Source organism: Homarus americanus, unplaced genomic scaffold, assembly GCF_018991925.1.
Source record: "Homarus americanus isolate GMGI-L3 unplaced genomic scaffold, GMGI_Hamer_2.0 scaffold56333, whole genome shotgun sequence".
In the NCBI taxonomy this organism is placed as follows: Eukaryota; Metazoa; Arthropoda; class Malacostraca; order Decapoda; family Nephropidae; genus Homarus; species Homarus americanus.
The window spans coordinates 2,412,226-2,429,613 of NW_024734940.1; the positions used below are offsets into that span (position 1 = coordinate 2,412,226).

General features: G+C 43.1%; 1 protein-coding gene across 1 annotated transcript in view; it reads right to left on the reverse strand.

Moving 5' to 3' along the window:
• Nucleotides 1-7,877: 7,877 nt before the first annotated feature.
• LOC121870535 (kielin/chordin-like protein) overlaps nucleotides 7,878-17,388 on the reverse strand; it is a 97,810-nt gene continuing 88,299 nt past the window's right edge. The window contains exons 8-10 of the mRNA XM_042372368.1: nucleotides 11,238-11,381; nucleotides 8,155-8,241; nucleotides 7,878-8,068 (exon numbers count right to left, since the gene is read on the reverse strand). Of these exons, the coding sequence (XP_042228302.1) occupies nucleotides 7,878-8,068; nucleotides 8,155-8,241; nucleotides 11,238-11,381 (422 nt within the window). The remainder of the gene's footprint in view (nucleotides 8,069-8,154; nucleotides 8,242-11,237; nucleotides 11,382-17,388) is intronic.

Sequence of the window (17,388 nt, forward strand, 5' to 3'; positions counted from 1 at the left end):
TATATATATATATATATGCATATATATATAAATATATATATATATACATATATATATATATATATATATATACATATATATATGCATATATATATATATATGCATATATATATATATATATATATATATATATATATATATATATATATATATATATATATATATATATATATATATATATATATATATATTTAACAAAGAAGTATGTGTGTGTGTTTGTTTTTGTATCTGCTCGAGAATCTCGGAAACTACTTTACCGATCTCTACTGATGATGGATGGTGTTATATGTAGTGATGATGGGTGGTGTTAGATGTAGTGATGATGGGTGGTGTTATATGTATTGATGATGGGTAGTGTTATATGTAGTGATGATGGCAATGCTTTGGGACGTGTCTATACGGTTCACACCAACAACTTTCAATTCTATTGTTTGAGTCTACTTTTGCACCACATCTGTGGCCCACCATCATATGCAGCACTCAAGACAGTGAATGGACAAGCCTGCAGAACCTATCAGGAAGCGTGCAATCGCCTTCGCCTACTGAAGATGATGGTCACTGGAATGACACATTAAAAGAAGCAGCAGCTACTCAATCGCCAATGAGAATGAGGAACTTGTTTTCCATCATGATTGCTACTTTCCAACTCCTAATGTTAAATTATTATTTTTTTATTATAACATGAAATTTGTGCCAGTATAAACGTTTTATCCTTCCCTTCAGTCAGGAGACCCTGTTCCAGAGTCAACTCCTTAGGAAAATGAACGCATTCGACAGGCAGCGGAAGAAAATCTCTTCACGAATGCTGTTGCTATCAGAAACGAATTGCAGCTCGACGTTTCCAACGAGACGGTGCGGAGACTGCTGTATGAGGCGGGTATCCACCATAGGTAGGGCATATTTATGAATAATCTGTTAACCATTCATATATCGGCGCAATGTAAATATACATACTAAATTTTTTTACATTATAGTCAGAAAAAAGTCATTGCTGCATTAGTATTGAATAACTTGGGTACATCTGTGATAGCGAAATTCTTGAATGGCAGTTTTTTACGCTTGTATCAGATGCACATCATAAGGCAAATACAAAAGAATGGAGGAAACTGCAGCAGGCCTATTGGCCCATACTGGGCAGTCCCATTTAAACCCAACCCCTATTGCTCATATATCCATCCAACCTATGTTTGAAGCTATCCAGCGTATTCGCGTTAATGATGATATTTGGTAACTTGTTCCACCCGTCCACTATATTTCGAAACCAATGTTTACCTATTTCGCGCCTAAATCTAAATTTGTCTATTTTAAAACCATTGTTACGAGTTCGTTCCTGGTTGGATAGTTTTAGTACATTTGTAATGTCCCCTTTGTTCAGCCCCGACTTTCATTTATACACCTATCATATCGCCCCTCACTACGTCTCTCGCGGGAGTGCAAATTAAGATGATTTAACCTGTCTCTGTACTCAAGGATCCTGATGCCAGGGATTAGCTTTGCCATTCTCATCTGAATTCCTTCCAAGGATTTTATGTCCATTCTATAATACGGTGACCAGAATTGAACTGCGTAATCCAAGTGAGGTCTCACAAACGCACGTGATATTTTGAATAATATAATTACTACAAAGGAATAAATACATAAGCTGTTACAACCTGCATCGCAAAACCTAATCTAGTCTGTTACTCTAATTGTTAATAGTTTATCGCTTCGTATGAAAATACCAAATAGATAAATTTCATATGCTCCTGCAATCAAGGAGCGCCTCCTCGATCAACATCGTGCTGTGAGGCTCGCCAATATATTGGCGAGGGGGTTAGACTTGGTCACGAGTGGTCTTCTCTGATGAGAAGACCATCACTTCGACCAATCATGGCCAAATACATTTGTGGAGGCTGAATAATAAGAGGTATGTTAAAATAACCTTTATGGTCATGCTGAAACCAATTAATAGTACTGTATATAGGCTAAGAATACAGGAACACTGTTTATCTATTAATCAGCCTTAAGGATAAGCGTAAGCTATTATTCATTTTAAACTAAGCATGAAATTGGTGTAATTTACCTACATAGGGATTTTACCAAGTATTACACTTGAAGCATTAAGATTACGGGTTTTCATTTGCAGATACGATCGTCGCCACATCTTCGAGGAAGTACGCAGCAGACACTTTACCTGCAATACCTGGGGGTGGATATCCATCCATCCATGGTGTGGGTGACGCAACAAATTGAGGGAAGGTTCACTGCCCAGAAAAATAGACATCCCAAAAAAAATTTCTTCCTTCCTTGCAAGAACGAAACTTCCCATTCCTACCAAATCCGGTCATTTTCCTGCACGACTGCTGACCCATCCAAACAGCCAGAGTAGTCACGGACTTATTTCAACAGCAAGATGATTTGCTTCTGATAGAGTGGCCAAGCAAGGGTTGAGACTGAAATCCTATAGAAAACCTATGGGGACAATGGTCAATACGTAGGAGTCGGAGAGAGAGAGGACATCTCAACAGCTGATAGCCCATATCAAAAGGCAAAGGGAAATGTTCCTACAACAACCGCAACTTGCTAGGAACCTCGTCTCTTCAATGCCTGAGAGACTCCAGGCAGTCATTGAGAAGGCAGGAGGATGGGCAATGTATTTAATGTGAAATAAATGCTAATACTATTAACAGTGGGTTATGATTACTCTACACCTGCGTAAATTATGCATTGCACGTGATAAAACTAAATGATTATTTGTAGCTTGATGGAACGGTCACTTAAACAGCATGTTAGACAATGAATTTGTAAATTGGCCCAAAAAATTACCAACTGCTTTAGTGTCTAGAGCAAAATGAAAAGGTTTTATTTTTCTATCACTATGTAATGATCGCACATAGTGGATAACTAGTAGCTTGGCAGTTTGAATCACACTGTGTGGGTGGGGGAAGTTAGCATAAAAAAAAAACTATTTTATGAGGTCTGAAAGTTACTAGTGTGCCCTGAAGAATGCAGTGATGGGTAGGGAAACACTGAGTAACACCGAGTCCGTTTATTATGGATGAGAGAAATACAAGTGGTGACTCGCGTGTGCCATGCACGGCTCACACAGTCAGACTAAGGCTGCCTTGCCATATGGCAGCCTCGGGGCAATGTTGCCACATAACGTGCAGTGTTGCCACGTGATGATATATATAAATGCTACTCGGCACAGTAGCTTATATACAGGGTTGCTACTCGGCACAGTAGCTTATATACAGGGTTGCTACTCGGCACAGTAGCTTATATACATAACCTACAAGGTCCACTTAAAATACGCATATTACTTTTCATTTACAGCAAGTCAACCCCATTATAGTAACTACAAAATTGTCATAACAGATATAGCGAACTTCTCGGAGTAATTATACACACTCGTGTGTGTGCTAATCCCTAACCTGCGCTTATCGTCAGGCGGGCCGGGCCATCCGTACCGGGTGTAGTGCACAAAATTGCGACTGGGAAAGTTTTATGGCCAGTTAATATTATGGAGGGTAAACTTCATAAATTGTAATTTCCACTGAAAAAAGGGTGGTGTTAAACAACTGTATTTACGTATAGGATCGAGTGCAAATGAAAGCAACATCTACGCCTGGCAGTAGTTAACCAGGTAGAGTAGCGTGGTTAGATCTAATTTGTAATCCTTCCCTGCTTAGTTAAGACGCTAAGACGTTGCTCTCGGATGCTTCCTCTTAATGACTATACAAAGAAGTTTCAATGAAGTTCTTCTAATATGAATCGGTGTTTACTATCATTTGAAAGTCGTTTACCAAGAAAAATTATGCTAACCAATCCATTGGGTAATTAATGCATACCTTCCTTCCTAATTATACACACCAATGCTTGCATAGGGTGTCCTCAGCCTGTTTGAATGAATTGGAACCAAAAAAATGCATATACGGCAACTTATATTCTCAGTATTTATTTACATCATGCAAGTAACCTTTGAGGATGATGGAGAATAAGTAAAAACCGAGTCTAGCCATGGCCGGCTACTCGCTAACTTATACACCACTGTAGACTGTCATACGTCTTAGTCAAATGCTTCTTAAATACACGAATCATATTACACCTCTTCACATAATCTGTGTAATTTGACAATTCTATGAATTCTGCAGGTCTTAATTTCCTTTTCATCCTTGGTTATACAGCCAATGTCATGGATATTCATTAAACAAATATCAGTAGTTCCCTGTAATTAGGCTCTGCCACGCTTATTTAAAATACAGATTAATGCCTATCGATTGCACAAGGGTCATTAAGGCAAATAAGACTCCTGCCCGGTAATTAAAGCAGGCAAAGGCGACATTTCGCAACAAGCGTTACAGAAAATGTGAGTATTGTTGAGCATTATCACGTGTGGTGTGAATAAGGTTTGTGTGAGGATCTGTTCTGGTGACAGTGGTTGCACAAAATAAGAATGACTAAATATTAGTTCAGCAAGTATGAGTGAATCATGGTATTAAGCGACAGGTTGACTAATTATTTGCTTCTAAATAATAAATCCCGTCTTGCTAGCCGCACAATACCTCTAGTTGAAAACCACTCCTGCCCCCCCACCCCACACCCTGCCCATCACCCTCTCGTCCCCGGTCTCTCACTCCACGTCACTAGCGAATGGTTCGGACGCAGGTTCATATTCCCGTGGTTCATAACTCTGAGGCGATGATTGACAACGCTGACTGTCGCAGGTGGGAGGCTGTACCACATCCATTCTCTTTTTTTTTAACCCCCACTTGTCCCGCCACAAGCGATGGACCTTCCCCAGGAGTACAGGGTGGAATGTCGCGGAAAAGGAGACCTCTCCCTTAGGGTTCGCTTGCAGCCGCTGCCACATGCCTCGCCTCCGCACCGGTCACCTCATTACCATCAACCCCGACTTGAGCAGGTACCTAGCAAAACTGAACCACCCGCCCACACCATTTGAGTAGAAATAGCCACTCAAAAAATTTGGCGACCAGTAGGTGAGAAGTTATAATTTTTTTTGTAATGGATTTAACAAAAACGCACTGCAATGCTGCTAAAACCTCACATAGCTCAGCCGTAAAAATTAAGACACTACAGTAATAGGTAACGCACTGGAGAAACTAAAGGTCCTTGATACCACAGAATATCCTGCCCGGCATCCGTCTTCGACCCGTCCGTAAAGACGGAAACAGTTACCGTGCTCAGCAGCATGCTTTAAACTCTAAAAAAAGAGCAATCAAACATGGTCAGGGATATGAGCACCCTCGACTCCCCAAAAATATCGGTAATTCTTCTACCCCGACAGCAGCCTTGGTGGAATAGCCTTGTATACAACAGGCATTCAAAAAACAGGATAGACCGAACTCCTTGACGAGATACCCCGCACGGAAGTCAAAGGGGGCGAGGTATACTGTAAATGGAGGACAGTAAAGCCGTACTGGGGATGGGGTAGATCTAAAAGCACTTGCATCCAGGCTGTGTGGTGGACATTATAAAATACGCAAACGAGATGGCGTCGTGGGGGAATACAGCTCGCAGCCACGATCAAGTTTAGACCAAACCAACGTACGAAGGTGCAAGCTCCGATCAGCATCCCAAAAGACACGCGAGAACAAACGAATGAGACGCATACGGATAAGATACATCGGCGGAAACAAGACTTCTTTAATTCTCGTAAGTGTCGTCCAGGACCATACCCAGAAAGCGAGACTGCTTCACTACCGGGAGTGTCTCTGCATCACAAAGCTCCCTGCTCTGGAAAATTTTCATGGCTACAGTTGAAATCTGAGAAAATCGGAAACCGTGGGAGTCTGCCCAGACGGGTAAGCACCAGATGGATATGGTGTTCGGCCACATCTAGACAGGAAGAGGCAGACGAGACGAAAAATGAATCCACGTAAAGAGTGGTACAAAGATCCTCGGGATATGCCATTAATGGCCAAAGCATATCGGGAAACACTGCAGATACTGTCCAGGAGGAACATCCTCATCCTATGAGAGGGTGGCCGAGTGTGCAGTAACTAACCACATTGAAGGTACGATCATTAAGGAAACCTCGTACAAGTATAAACAAAGACATCCGATCCTTGAGGCTAAAGGAATGTAATGCATCTCGTACCGTCAGGCTATGTCATATGCCTTCTCTATGTCAAGGACGACACCTACCACGTGCTGTCGGGATGCAAAAGCTCGAGAGATGGTGGTGTCCAACCGAACAAGTCCATCCATCGTCGAGTGCTATCGATGAAAACCACACTGGACAGTCGATATATGTCCACCCTTCTCTAAACACCGTACACGTATTGGCCATCTTCTCATATAGTTTAAACATTCAAACAGTCCGGGCTATGGGTTGGTAGTTGAGAGGAACAGACGACTTCTTACCGAGCTTAGGGGAAAGGATGACTGCAGTCTTACTAGAGGAGGAGGGGTAAAACTCTTTCCACATTCAAATAAACAGCCCCAGCAAGAACGATAGGGACACGCTACTTAGGTGATGAATCACGGCGTATGAGAGGTTATTTGGCCTGGGGGAGGTTTCACTACAAGGGGAGAACGGATCGTAGTTTCCTTAGGGAATAGGGACATTGTAACACTCTCTCCCCCCCCCCCCCTTAGGACAAGAAGCCCAGCTGGTGACACTTTTAAACCTCCAACTGTCAACGCACCACTGGAGACCTTGGTAGAGCGACTTGACAACAAAGAAAGTCCTAACAAGTACGTCAGTGAAGGCCCCAGCAAGTATGCCAGAGAAGACCCAGCAAGTATGCCAGCTATCACCCACCATCAGTGACTATCCCCATTAATCTTGAGGACCGGAGGGGAGGGGGGGGTGGAGGCTTTGAGTGAACTTTTCTGCTATCTTACGGACCTGCTTCCATACTTGTGACCAAGGTCTATTCTATAGACCTTGCCTGCGACATTTGCGTCCCAACGTTGAGAAAGGACCCGACGGGCCTTGGCTGTCTCTCTTGTATTCTCCTGGACAAAAGTCAAGTCTTGAGCCAACGGTATCGATCACAAGCCTAACAACGTTCAGTCACAGCGTGTCTACACTCCTCCAGAGATCAAAGGTATGGAAAGTTCACCGGAATATTGGAGAATGGTGGAGAAGTATTCAGCAACGCTATCAACTTCCTTGAACTCTGCAACACGTTGGTCCACCGTGGCGAAACACCAAAACCACATCCAGTCAGTTCTGTCCAGTCGCCAGCGAGTGACACGTGGTAACGGGAAGACGTTGGGAAAGCCGGAGGACGGGTTAATGGTCACTACCACAGAGATCTCCCGTAACCCTCCACGTTAAGTCAAGAAGGATGTCGGGAGAACTCTAGGAGATATCAATTCCACAAGTCGTGTTTGTCTGGGCATGGAAAAGTATGCGGTCACCGTTATTTAGGATACCGAGATCCAGGGCATCAATCACTGAAGCAATCATTGTTGAGTGTCACCCCGTAGGGTGTGACAATCATTGAAATCACCGACTATTAAAGAAGGAGGGAGGGAGTAGACGGATCAAAAACAGATGATCCTCTTTGTCAACCGGTGAGTTAAGTGAAAGATAGAGGAACACACAGTATACGTGCGCTGCAGGTGGAGTTCAACCTGCAGGAGAAAGTTATGTTAAAAAGGCTAAGAGATAACCCGAGAGGTATCTTCAAAAAATAGCTGCGCCTCCATTATTGCCCTGTGCCGGATCAAAGGTGTGTGTGTGGGGGGGGGGGGGGAGTAAAAAGCAAGGCAGAGCAACCTCTGGGAGAGGGATGGGAGCACGAGCCAACCAGTGTTTCATGCAGACATGCGCAGACCGGCCAGAACCTGAGCTGGAGCAGTTAGAGCTCCTCCCAGTTTGAGCGTAACCCACTGAGATTCCACTGAAGTAAACTAAACATTTATTACTTGCGAGGCTTAGAAAAGCCCTTAGATGGGAGCTTCTCAGCACCCACTATATTCTTGTTCTGCTTGTAAGCAGCGGGCTTCGCTAAGGAGAAAAAGGCCGAGAGCAGAGTACAAGATCCCGTGGAAGTCGAATCTCCATGTATGACCTCGCTAGACCTGCCTCGTGCGAGGGAGCGAGCCCCAGGGGCTTGAACACCAAAAACATCCGGCATAGAGTCAGAGTCACTGGGGTGACGACCGTAGCCGATACCTAGGAAGACTTCAGAGACTCACCAGTGGGTACCCGAAGGCCACACCTTAGGACCACCGCTTCTGGTTCGACGAGGCACCAGAAACGGCCGAAACGGGGGCCCCCGAAACCTCCATGGGGGAGATGTAGGGGGAAATGGTAAAACTATCATCAGTTGAGGGAGACAAGCGAAAAGTAGCAGAGAAAATAAGAGCATCTTGTCGCAGCAAAAGAACTGCAGGGAAGGGGGGATAACATCGAGGTGTAAGAACTCCCAGACGCACAAACCGGGAGAGAGTTCACCGATTTACCTCGGCAAGGCTAATCTTCTTGCTTCGAATCTCTAGCACCTCCCTCTCGAGTTTGTAACGGTCACACTCCTTTGACGAAGTTGGGCCAGCCCAATGGCAGCTGGAACACGAGACAGGACCAGAACAGTCCTTGTCCTGTCATAGTCCAGCTTACCACATGACACATACACTTGGAAAGCCGTTCTGCTAACTGCGACATGAACGACTAACGTGCCCAAACTCCTGGCAGTGGAAGCACCTGGAGCTGGATCAAGGCCAATGTGACTTTCTGGCAAAACTAGCCTTTCAAGTGTTAGCAACAAAGTGGGGGTTAGATCAAGGAGACCAACCTTTTTATATTGTTCTAATGTCATCACATCTCATGGATGTAAATCTTTAAAAAAAAAATTTTCTTTCGATTATCGTCACGTCTGGAGAGAAGACTTGCAATTACCTTGAGTCACGCGAGGGGCACATGAAACCCGAGCTCCGGGGATCTGGGAGATCTCTCTTAAAGCCCGTCCATACGAACGAGCAGTGCCCGGTGGGCACGCGCTAAATGCCCGTTATCGGGCAAAATTGGCGGGCAAACCAGAGGATTGCCCGTGCCCGTCGTTGAGCGAAATCATGGTCCGCCTGCCTGGTTGTTTGCTGCCAGATATGGAGCGACGACTCTGCCAGACAAACGAGTTGACACTGGGACCCCTTCACAAATATTAATGTTTTAATATCTTTTCAATATTAATAATCGATAAAACCGGAAAACCGACACTCCTATAATATTGTCATTAATATTCAACATTACACAAGACCAATACAAGACACGTGTTATTATTGGAACCTCACGTGACAGCTGATCACTACGCCACCGCTGACCTCGGGGTCCTCAAATCGGTGAGGTATGAACAGAGATACTGACAGAACGTATGCCATCACATTGTAAAACCTAAGTTAAGTACTGCAAATGTGATACGTATATGTTCCCCGCTCGGTCCAGATGTCCAGTGTATAACCAAATAAGCTTATGCAATGTACATTATTGGCGTGACAATAAACGGGAGAGTGCTTATGTATTATGTAATGAGGACATTCGACTGTACTCTTCGTTCTTGCCGCTCTCCTCGCTCTAGTCCCATAGCTTCCTGTCTATGCATATCAATTCTAACATTCAATTAATTTTTATGTACTACAAATTTCACCTGCAAGTAATCTTCCTTGAGTACTTCATACATGGCTTGACAAGTTGCAGGTATTATGCGAGACAAACTTTGTTTTAAAATCCTCGTTCTATACTGAAGTGATGTGCAGGTGCACCCAGTTGAAAGATATATGAGCATTGCCTCTAGACGAGCCTCTGTAGATATACTCTCCCTCATATTGGTATCCTTTTTTTTTTATATATGGTTCCACATTCGCTGGAAGTTTGTAAAAGGTGTTGGGATTCATTCTCATGTAATTGGTGAAGTCTTGCTCATGTCCATCTTGCAGTAAAATCGTGGCATGACTTCCCAATACTTTTCTTCGACCTAACCACTCTTTGCACCATTCCCTTTACTGCATTTGGTTCTTCTTTTTGCACATAGCAGCAATTATTATGGTACACAACGCTATGCTCTTCGCTTTAACTGTCCGGCGATTATTCCTGCGACACACCATGGTGATCGTACCGCACCCGCCACTGCCGACCACCTACTAGCTACCGGCGCCCGACTATGACTGCCGCCAACCACCCCCGTGTGTCCAACAACACACAGGCTTTGCCCGGTAAACGGGCAACGCCCGCTGAGCACTGCTCGATCGTGTGGACGGTGCTAAAGACGAACGCTCCTCCGGGGACGACACCGCCACCAGGAGGCTACCATCCGTTGGGGGAGACACGAGGCTCGCCGCCGGATACCCGGACAAGGGTGCGGTGTAATTCAAATTTTATCAAGATCCATTATTGATACATCATCAATTGAATTTTATCACTGAATATCTATCATGTGCTGCCAACTTAAGTGTACCAGGCATTGTCTCTACCATTGGCCCCTGAAGGGCCTTTCTGCTTATTTTTAATTTGTTTTTGTCCTTTAGGTCTCCTCAAATTTATCAATGTTCGACCCGCTGGCGGGCGAGGTCAAAACGGTGGGTACAGGAGTCCCAGTTGCACCACCTGGGGTTGGAAGGGGTTAAGGGTGCTAATGAGTGAATTTCCAGAGCCCAACAAGAGGAAGACATTGTCCCCAGGGGTAGTGAGGAAGTATACCCACCCTTCCACTTGGCCCTGACGGCGCGGCAGCCTCGGGACCGATGTGAGGCCGACCAATTGGTGGTTGCTTGACCCTACAGACAACTTCACTAGCCGAGTGACTTGACCGGTATTGAGTCAAGCCGCTCGTCTTGCCGGAATAAGAGGGAGGAGGGGTGTGTTGCCAGCCCTGCGGCTAGCAAAACGCCTCAGCATTGCTGTAACCCCAAGACTCCCGTCGGCAAAATTTTAGTTTCGGTCATCCGGGGAATCTTAGAAATTTAACTATTGGAATTAGTAGTTTAGACAATTTTAAGAAACTTTCCTTCTATGACTTTTCTCTTGCAAATGACAACCTTGTTTTTTCTCAATTCCTATATAAGAATCAATTCCGCTGGGTTGGCTGTGGGTGTCTTCGGGTCGAACCAGTGATACCTATTACAGGAACTGAATGCTATATCCACTCAGCCACCGCACCCCACCATAACTCCCATATCAATAAATTCTGGCAGGGAACAAACTTCTCTTATACCAGCTTACCCGCCCCCCCCCCCCTCCTGCTGTCGTGTCCAGCCTTTAATTTAGTCTCGGGTGCTGCCGCTCTTACCTTCACTCGGGTCATCACAGAACTTGGTGCAGCAGCCATTGTCATGACAGCACTGTTGGAAGGCCAGGGAGTCCTTGATGTGCCTGCAACATTTTTGGGGGTCAACACAGTGTTTCCACGAGTTGTAGATGTCCGGAGAGTTAACTGTGAGGATAAAGATACTGAAATGAGATGTCGGGAATCGGACGACCTTTAACACTCCTAAATACAGAGGTGTGAATCACTCCTATAATTACGACTATCCCCGAAATTAATTTACCATGGCCTTAAGTGTGTAAAATAGATTGATCCCCAATTTCAATTTCTACTTTTGTCTTGGCACTGAAAACAAAATTCAATACCTTGGCAAGAAATTGAGCTAGGAACACTAAGGCAGCAAACCAAGAGAAATGTTTACTTTAGCTTTGCTATTTTATTTCTACACTGGTGTTTGTCTTAAAATAAAACAAAGTAAACCAGAGAAGGATAGGAAACGAGTGAAAACTATATAAGGAAGATGATCCCCAGACCTAACTTACACTTCACTACCCTGCGACGGGACGTCTTTGTGAATGGTTTTATAAATCTGCTTTTCGCGATGGGTTTGAGTTAAGTGCTTGTAATATATTGTGAAACTCCCATAAAGCAAATTAAAGAACAAGGGGGGCCACTAAATTGATTTTAATATAGGTAAACATTTGTTTTAGTAACATTAACCAAACTAACAAAAATCGGTTTTCCTGGTGTATTTTGTTTCAAACGAATCTCACCTTTGAAAAGCTTACCTAACCTTTCCTAACCAATAAAAACCCTAGAACTATAAAAATCTTATCAGTGTTTTCAGTATTTAGTATGCGAAGGCAGTTTTTTCGGTGTTTAGATGACGAGGGACCCATAAGCTCTAAAGCACTTCTTAACTAGTTCGGAAAAGTTAATTAAGGTTTTTAAGGGTTTAGTGTTTTTTTCCCAGTTTCCCACTACAAAGCCCTGCCCACTTTTAATAACCTATAAGGTTGGTATCTATTTGGGGGGGGGGGGAGAAGGGAATCATATTGGTTAAAATACTCTGAAAAATAAAAATTTGCGACCGAAACTTCTAAGTATTTGTTTGACTCTTTCTCCCTAAATAAATATAAATATATAGTTCCTTGGTGTACCTATACCGACCTTTAGCCATAATATACTTTTAATAGATCAGGCGTCAACCGCGAAAAAAATCAAGTAAGAAATCGTACTTTTGTTGTGGTCTACACGCTTCTGAGAATTGGCAAAATCTCAAGGACTTCGACAACAACTGGACCAAAACCCCGTTTTTTCAGGACCTACAAGGGTTTCACAGGTATGACACGGTTTTCACAACTTCAAGTGAAATATTCCCTTAACCACGTCAGCTATGAAAAGTATTGATTAAGGGGTTTCGAAGTCCGTTATTTTATTGTTTGCCACCACATTACTTAATAAAAATAAGACGAATTTCTTCTATGACACTTTCTGCGAGGACGAGTAATAACGGGTATATAGAGAATTAAAAAAAAACATCCGCTTGAAGAGCTGCTCTCATCAGTAGGAAAAAAGAGAATGGTGCTCATGGGAAACGTGGGACCCTTTTTCGAGCTCCGGAAACAGATTTCTTCAAGGGAATGTTGTGGTTTTTCGAACTCGCGAAGTGTCTGAAGAAATTAAAATTTTTGGTAGGTAATGTGGTTGCACACAAAAAAACCGAATTCGAAACCGGACTACTATCCAAATTAACCGTTTATGGCGTCCCAGTATAGTAGATAAGAACATAACATAAGAATGGAGGGAACTGCAGCAGGCCTATTGGCCCATACTGGGCAGTCCCGTTTACACCCAACCACTATTGCTCATATGAGCATCCAACCTATGTTTGAAGCAATTCAGCGTATTCGAGTTAATGATGATATTTGGTAACTTGTTCCATTCATCCACTACTCTGTTTCCAAACCAGTGTTTACCTATTTCACGCCTAAATCTAAGTTTGTCTAATTTAAAACCATTGTTACGAGTTCGCTCCTGGTTGGATAATTTGAGTACCTTTGTAATGTCCCCTTTGTTTAGCCCCTCCTTCCACTTATACACCTCTATCAGGTCGCCCCTCGCTCTAAGTCTCTCAAGGGAGTGCAAATTAAGATGCTTTAACCTGTCTCTATACTCAAGGTTCCTAATGCCCGGGATTAGTCTTGTCATTCTCCTCTGAATTCTTTCCAAGGATTCTATCCATTCTGTAATACGGTGACCAGAACTGAACTGCGTAATCCAGGTGTGGTCTCAAGAGCAAGATACAGTTTTAGGCACTAGGGGAAATGTCACGGCAGGGTTAGCTCTGGAGGGATAATTATCAGATATGGCCAGTGCTATGTGCGGTCTTGGGTATGAGAGTTTGTTGACCAAACTGGAGTGGTCCATTGAAGAATTGGCGAGGGCCAAGTTAGAAATTGAGAGGGCCACGTTGGAGAACCTGAAATTAAGGAAAGAGCTGGCAAAGTTAAAAGGAGAGGCTGGACGAGTAAAGCCAGTGTCTGACGAAAACTCGAGAGTGGAAAGTTGTGAGTAGTGGGAAAACAAAGCTGGTGGTGAAAAAGCACCCGAAGGATACGACGACAACAACGACAACAACAGCTAAGTGTACCAACCCGTTCAGTCCCTTGATAGACGAATTGAACGTTAATAGAGTCAGAAACAGGGATGACAAGGAAGGTATAAAAACTTTAATTGTTGGTGACTCACAGGTAAGGTACATGGACAGGGCCTTTTGTGGTAAAAACAAAAATAGGATGAGGGTGAGTTTGCCAGGAGCTGGGGTGGGGGATATAATTGACAGGATGGACAATATCTTCTCTGGTAATGGGAACAAACCCATTATCTGCCTCAGTGCAAGAGACAATGATATTGGCCGGTGTAGGAGCGAGGAACTTCTTGATAAGTTCAAGGCAGCTATAGATCGTATTAGGACTAAGGGAGGGATCCCTATCATATGCAGTGTCCTGCCTAGAAGGGGAGTTGACAGTGCATGGTTGTCAAGGGCAGTTGGTGTCAACGACCGTCTTGACAGATATTGCAAGTCAATATCAGTCCCATTCATTGACAACTGGGACAACTTCTATGGCAGAAGGGACCTTTATGCTAGGGATGGGGTGCACCTGTCTAGGGATGGAGTAGCAACCCTGGCTGGGGCTCTAGAGGGGGCAGTTCAAAAGATATCGAAGTCTTTAAACTGCTAAGAGAACATATGGGCACGGGGGTGGAGGAGACTGCAGTGGGAGCGGGTAAACAAGGCGAAAGATTACAGGGAAATAGTGTTAGGAATGATGACAAAACTAAATTAGACGGAGTTTAAAACTAAACTCGGTAAGGGGAGGACTCAGAACACGACTAACTTAAATGTATACTACGCAAACAGTAGAAGTATGAGAAACAAAATGGATGATATTAGGGCCTTGGTATGTACCGAAGAAATCGATATAATTGCATTCACTGAAACATGGATCAACCTAGACACACGTGAATTACCAGTCGAATACCAAATTGCGGGTTACAAACTGTTCCATACCGATAGGCAGACCAGGAAGGGATGCGGAGTAGCAATCAATGTTAGGGATAATCTGAAGTGTGAAATAAATAAGTTAATAAAAACTGAGGAATACAGAAACAATTTGGATAGAATTAGGCGACGGTCGGGAAAAATTAATCACAGGAGTAATATATAGACCCCCAAATCTTGATCGCGTCAATGAGCGACTTATCTGGGATGAAATGTGCAGGGCTTCCATACACAACAAAGTCTGTATAGTAGGCGACTTTAACCTTGGCCAAATAGATTGGACTGACCTTTCGGGTAACTCAGAATCAGAGGATGTTCTCGAGACGATCCAGGACTGTTTCCTAAGTCAACATATAACCGAACCCACACGGGGTAATAATATACTGGATTTAGTTCTGTCGAACAGAGAAAACCTCATTAGCAATGTCGAGGTAGGGAACGAACTTGCAAACAGCGATCACAAAGAAATTCGATTCCAGTTAGATTTTCAGGGCAGACGTAAGGAAAATTCCACTAAAGTATCAGATTTCAGAAGGGCAAACTTTGACAGTTTAAAGAGGCAGCTGAGAGAAGGGGTGTCGCGCTTGGCCGTGAACCTGACAGATGACACCGACTTGATGACGAGATCTGAGATAGCCGAGTTCCACGACAATTTAAATAGTGAGTTACTTAATGCACAAAGGCAGAACATACCATACAAAAAACTCAGATGAGATAACAATGACCCTAAATGGATAAATAATTATTTAAAGAACATCATTGGCCAAAGGAAGGCTATAGGTAGAAGGAGAAATCGTGGCGAAATTCACCTCCGGGACTATTATAGAGTATTGGCGAGTAGGGTTAAAACAGAGATAAGGAAAGCAAAGAGGAATAATGAGGTAAGGATAGCTAGGGAGGCGAAGACAAACCCCAAAGGATTCTACCAAATGTATCAAACTAAAACACGAGAAAAGATTGGACCAATACGGTCAGACTCCGTTGAGCTCACTGATATCGACGGAGAAATGAGCAATAATTTGAATAAATATTTTTCAACAGTTTTCACCACCGAAAATTTAAACATGATACCCGAGGCACCGACTATTCAGAGATAGTGAAGAAAACAAATTAAGTGAGATAGTAGTGACAAGTAACGATGTTAGTAAGCAAATAGACAAACTAAAGCCTAATAAGTCACCTGGTCCCGATGAGATATTTGCCAGAGTATTAAAGGAATGTAAGGAAGAGCTTAGTATGCCTTTAGCAAAGTTGTTTAACATGTCCTTAAAAACAGGTGTATTACCAGAATCCTGGAGGATAGCGAATGTAATACCGATTTTCAAGAAGGGGGATAGATCACTATCCTCTAACTACCGCCCAATCAGTCTAACATCAATAGGAGGCAAATTACTGGAAGTAATCATTTCAAACTCTATTCGAAATCATCTGGAGAAGCACCGATTGATCAATGATTCCTAGCATTGCTTCACAAGCGGACGTTCTTGCCTAACTAATCTATTAACATTCTTTTCATCAGTTTTCGAATCGGTGGACGAGGGGCACAATTATGATGTGGTATATCTCGACTTTAGCAAAGCCTTCGACAGAGTCCCCCACGAAAGACTAATTAGAAAGGTAGAAGCTCATGGCATCAAAGGTGACACCCTTAAATGGATTAGGGCGTGGTTACAGGACAGGAAACAGCTAGTGAGCATTAACGGCACTAAGTCCCATTGGAGCAACGTCACAAGTGGAGTTCCCCAAGGCTCAGTACTTGGACCATTATTATTTATTATATACATAAACGACATAGATATCGGCATAGACAGCAACATAAGTAAATTTGCTGACGACACTAAAATAGGACGTGTTATCAAATCTGACGAGGACTCGGCAAAACTACAGGAAGATCTAAACAAATTTTTCGAATGGTCTGAAAAATGGCAGATGAAATTCAACTTCGACAAATGTAAAGTACTCAGTATAGGAGATGTAAACAGGGAAACCAGATACCAGATGAACAACGATGCCATAGAGAAATCCGACTGCGAGAGAGATTTAGGAGTAATTATAAGTAGGAACCTTAAGCCAAGTAAACAATGGGTTTTTGCTCGTAACAAGGCTAATAAAGTACTTGGGTTCATACAAAGGAGTGTTAGTTACAAGACTAGCGAGGTCATCCTAAAACTGTATCTTGCTCTTGTGAGACCACACCTGGATTACGCAGTTCAGTTCTGGTCACCGTATTACAGAATGGATATAGAATCCTTGGAAAGAATTCAGAGGAGAATGACAAGACAAATCCCGGGCATTAGGAACCTTGAGTATAGAGACAGGTTAAAGTTTGGTGAAGGTGTAGATAATGGCTACCACCAGTTGTTGTTTGTTGATTTTCTTAATTTTTTCCTGTACTTATTGGTTTAATGATATTCATTATATAATACAAGAAACGAAAACTTTCATTTTTATTTTTTTTATTTACCCTAACCCGCTTCACAATTCTCCTCCCGGCGCCATTTTTGTCGTTTACCTCTGAATCCCTCTTCAAAAGAAGTTTCCTATAAATGATGGTGAACGCTTCCACGAATTCCTTCTCGCCATTGCTGATGTATATCAACCTCAATATTA